Source organism: Cydia splendana, chromosome 25 (genome assembly GCF_910591565.1).
Source record: "Cydia splendana chromosome 25, ilCydSple1.2, whole genome shotgun sequence".
In the NCBI taxonomy this organism is placed as follows: Eukaryota; Metazoa; Arthropoda; class Insecta; order Lepidoptera; family Tortricidae; genus Cydia; species Cydia splendana.
This window is the reverse complement of record NC_085984.1, coordinates 18,319-22,198: the sequence shown is the minus strand read 5'-3', so window position 1 is coordinate 22,198 and position 3,880 is coordinate 18,319. Positions and strand designations below refer to the sequence as shown.

The 3,880-nt window shown below is 54.3% G+C and overlaps 1 protein-coding gene across 1 annotated transcript; it reads left to right on the top strand.

Moving 5' to 3' along the window:
• Window positions 1-940: 940 nt before the first annotated feature.
• LOC134802628 (uncharacterized) lies at window positions 941-3,193 on the top strand. The gene has a single exon (XM_063775263.1). It carries the CDS (start codon window positions 941-943, stop codon window positions 3,191-3,193), a length of 2,253 nt encoding a protein of 750 aa, XP_063631333.1.
• Window positions 3,194-3,880: the final 687 nt, after the last annotated feature.

Here is a 3,880-nt window from a genome sequence, read left to right as displayed (position 1 = left end):
TTAGGTTAGGTTAGGTTAGGTTAGGTTAGGTTAGGTTAGGTTAGGTTAGGTTAGGTTAGGTTAGGTTAGGTTAGGTTAGGTTAGGTTAGGTTGGGGTGCAAGGGCTGGTAGACCTCCTCGTGGTGCACCCTGGGAGGGGGAGGATAGACGCTCAGTTGCGCGTTTGCTGTCCTTCCTCTGCGAACTACCAGTCATAGGCGTGGTGCAGTTGAGCTTGCTCCTGCGTTGGCTTCAGTGCCGTGTTGTGTCGTTGGCTGCCCCCGTCATGCCTCAGTTCCACCTGAGGTGGCAGAGGACGCAGCCGTGGTCTAGTGGTCAATACCATTGGCCTGTGGTGGTCGTGCGATGTCGTGCGTGCATCGTCAAAACCGCAAACTTGGTCCGTTGGTGCCAGGAGCGGCGGCCGTCTCCCTTCGGGGTGGGGGCTGCGAGGAAGAAAACCTCTATAAAAATTACCCATGGTGAGGGCGACGGTTGACTCAGGTCAGCTGTCGGCCAACTCGTAACCCGGCCCGCGGGGTCGGCACGAGGGTCGCTGGCGTTGGACGGGGACCGCGAGGACGGAATACCTCTATAAAAACCACCTAGGGCGGCGGGTGCTGCTAGCTTCGGGGAAGAAGTTAGTGGTGCAGACTACGGACGTCGGCCGAACCGTTATCCCAGGGTGGGTTCTGGTCATGTTTTAGGCCTGCCCTCGGAACCGGTAACCTTGCCTTAATCGGCCGGGTCAAGGGGAGTAAACCCCAATAAAAAATCCATAACTCTTGGCGTGTCGGCTTTCCGCGTCAAGATGCTCTTCGGAGCGGCTGGAGTGAGTACCAGTCATGAGAATCCAAACCTGTGATACCGCCCGACCTCACAGTGTTAATAGGGCCACCTAGGCATCGAGGATCTCTGCCTTCCGTGGAAATTTATTTCTCCTCTACTCGTGGGACTTATTATGCAATTGAATAATCTTAAAAAACAAACCCAACAAAAACCCAAATCCAACCTGACCCCTGCAAACGAAGATCGGACAAAGAATGTTGCTTCTGATTCGGAATTGACGACGAAGGTGGCGACGAAAGTCGCAAAAGTGACGCTTGAGCGTCTAGACGCGGAAAAGGTCTCCGCAACAGACTCGGACGGGAGTGTTACCTCTGTCCGGTCCATGCGCTCAGCCCGGTCAATGCGCTCAAACCGGTCTCGATCACGCTCACGCTCCCCAGCGAATGAGAGTCGCTTCTTTAGCAAGAGACGGCGCCTTTCGAATGAAAGGTCACGATCTAGGTCGCCGAATGTTGACGATGGTCCTAGTACATCGGCAATTGTGGCGCCTGCACGCAGAGGAAAAGGCCGTTCCCCCAACACGGAGGAAAACGTCGGCTATGCAAAGGCTGTTGAAGGGGCCAATAAGGCGAAACGTGAACAACTTCGGCTTCGCGACGAAGAAGAGGCGGAGGACTTATGTCTGTCTTATAAAACCCGCCAAGTAAGACTATCGGAAATGTCCACCGACGAGGATGTGAACCTCGATGATCGCGTCCTTGTCAGCCTAGAAACCATTGACATGGTGGCCCAAAAGTCCAGTCATCTTAAGGGTACCTTTCAAAAGGCCCTAAAGGACTCAGCCAAGGAAATGAAGAAGGTCTTTGAGGAGCTTAGGACACACACGGTATCCGACGAAACCCGGCAACTAGTAGCACAGAACAAGCGCCTTAAAGCGGAACTGGCAGATGTCCGCTCTGAGCTCCGAAAAATTCGCGAGGAAATGCAACGCTTTGAAATTTCACATCGGAGTTCGCTTCCCATAGAGGAGATGAACGTGGTTCAATCTGCGTCGTTGGGACCTCATCCACCGGCGCCATCCAAAAAGAAGGCTAAGTCTAACGAACCTGCGGCCCTAGACATAGAGAGCATTGTCCGGGCTGTTACAACTCAAGTAGGTAGCATGATTAATGCTAGATTTGATGGTTTGGAGAAAGAAGGCAGACTATTGCCAGCCCAAAGTCTCCGTCCACCTCTGGCAAGCGACAAGAGGAAAGAGTCGGCTTCAAACGTGAGCGTCGTCCAAAAGCCCGCGATGCCAGTGGCCTCTGTCCCTGGCAAGAAGGGTCCACCAAACTATACTGAAGAGCCGCAAAAGATCAGCGGCAAGGGCAAGGGCAAGGGCAAAGGCAAGAAAAGCATTGCCCCACAGCCCATTGTCAGCCAGAGTACGGCAACCCTTCGATCCCATCCAGCGTCTCCAGGTCCCTCAACAGAGGAAGGATGGCAAAAGGTGGGCCCCAAGGGCAAAAAGAAAAAGAAGGCGGCCAATGCTGTTTCCAAAACACAACCGAAACAGAAACAGCAACCAAAGAAGGTACGCAAACTAGTGCCCCCGCGTTCATCAGCGGTGGTTCTGACACTGCTCCCAGAGGCAGTTGAAAGGGGGGTGACGTATGCGAATGTACTTACGGAGGCCAAGAGTAGGGTCGACTTGGCTGGACTCGGCATTTCTGCATTGCGAATCAAGCGCGCAATCACTGGGGGCACCGTTCTAGAGGTCCCAGGAACCACCAGTGGTGATAAGGCCGACCAACTGGCCAGAGCGCTTGCGGAAAAGCTGGGTCCAGAAGCTGTTCGTGTATCAAGACCTGTCAAATGCGCAGAGCTCCGTTTGACAGAGTTGGACGACTCAATATCGCCCGAGGTGGTAGTAGCTGCGATCGCCAGCGTCGGCGAGTGCTCAACAGACCTGGTAAAGACCGGTGAGGTTCGTCGAGGTATTAGAAGACTCGGCACTCTGTGGGTGCGCTGCCCTGTTACGGCAGCCAAGAAAGTCACTCAGGCTGGTCGCCTTGAACTCGGTTGGGGCCTCTCGGCTAAAGTTAGCCTTCTTGAAGAAAGACCCATGAGGTGCTTCCGCTGCCTGCAAATGGGGCATGCTGGGGTTCAATGCACAGCGACTGAAGACTACAGTAACCGCTGCTATAACTGCGGTCAACCAGGACATAAGAGGTCAGCTTGCTCTGGATCAACTCAATGTATCCTGTGTCATGCTGCGGGAAAACCTGCGGACCATAAAATCGGGTCCAAAGCGTGCTCCAACCCTAGCCCAAAGAATACAAAACGCGCTGGCGATGGCCCCCAGGCCCCCTCCCAGGCTGTTATCCCCTCCACCGGTGCGGTGGAAGAAGCTGAGATGGACATTGTAACGACCGACCATTAATGACAATAAAGGTGTTGCAAACTAACCTCAATCACTGCGCCAGGGCTCAAGATCTGCTTTTGCAATCCCTGGCTCAGTGGAGTATTAACGTGGCAGTTGTGGCTGAGCCGTACTCAGTCCCACCGCGAAGCGATTGGGTAGCTGACATAGACGGAGTTGTCGCATTGGTGGCAAGAGGAGGCACATTCGAAAGCGTTGTCCGGGGGAAAGGTTATGTGTCGGCAAATTATGAACGTGTCACTTTTGTCGGCATCTACTTTTCTCCAAATCGCTGTTTGGCTGAATTCGAACGGTTCCTGGCGGAGGTAGGCACCCGAGTCAGCCAGCTTTATGGCCGGGGATCAGTGGTCGTCGCTGGAGATTTTAACGCGAAGTCCACTGCGTGGGGTTCGCCGGCGACGGACGTGCGCGGTGAGGTCGTTGAAGAGTGGGCACTTGCATCAGGGCTGACTCTAGCCAACCAGGGAGTTGCTAACACGTGCGTGCGGCAACAGGGCGGATCAATAGTGGATCTGTCTTTCACAAATGCCGCCCTGGCACGCTGTGTCCATGATTGGAGGGTACTGGAAGATGTGGAGACGTTGTCCGATCACCTGTACATTCGTTACGACGTCTCCACATCGCCATCAGCTCAAACTGGCCAAAATTGCACGCTACCGATTGGCGGCGGAGGTCCAAGATGGGCTC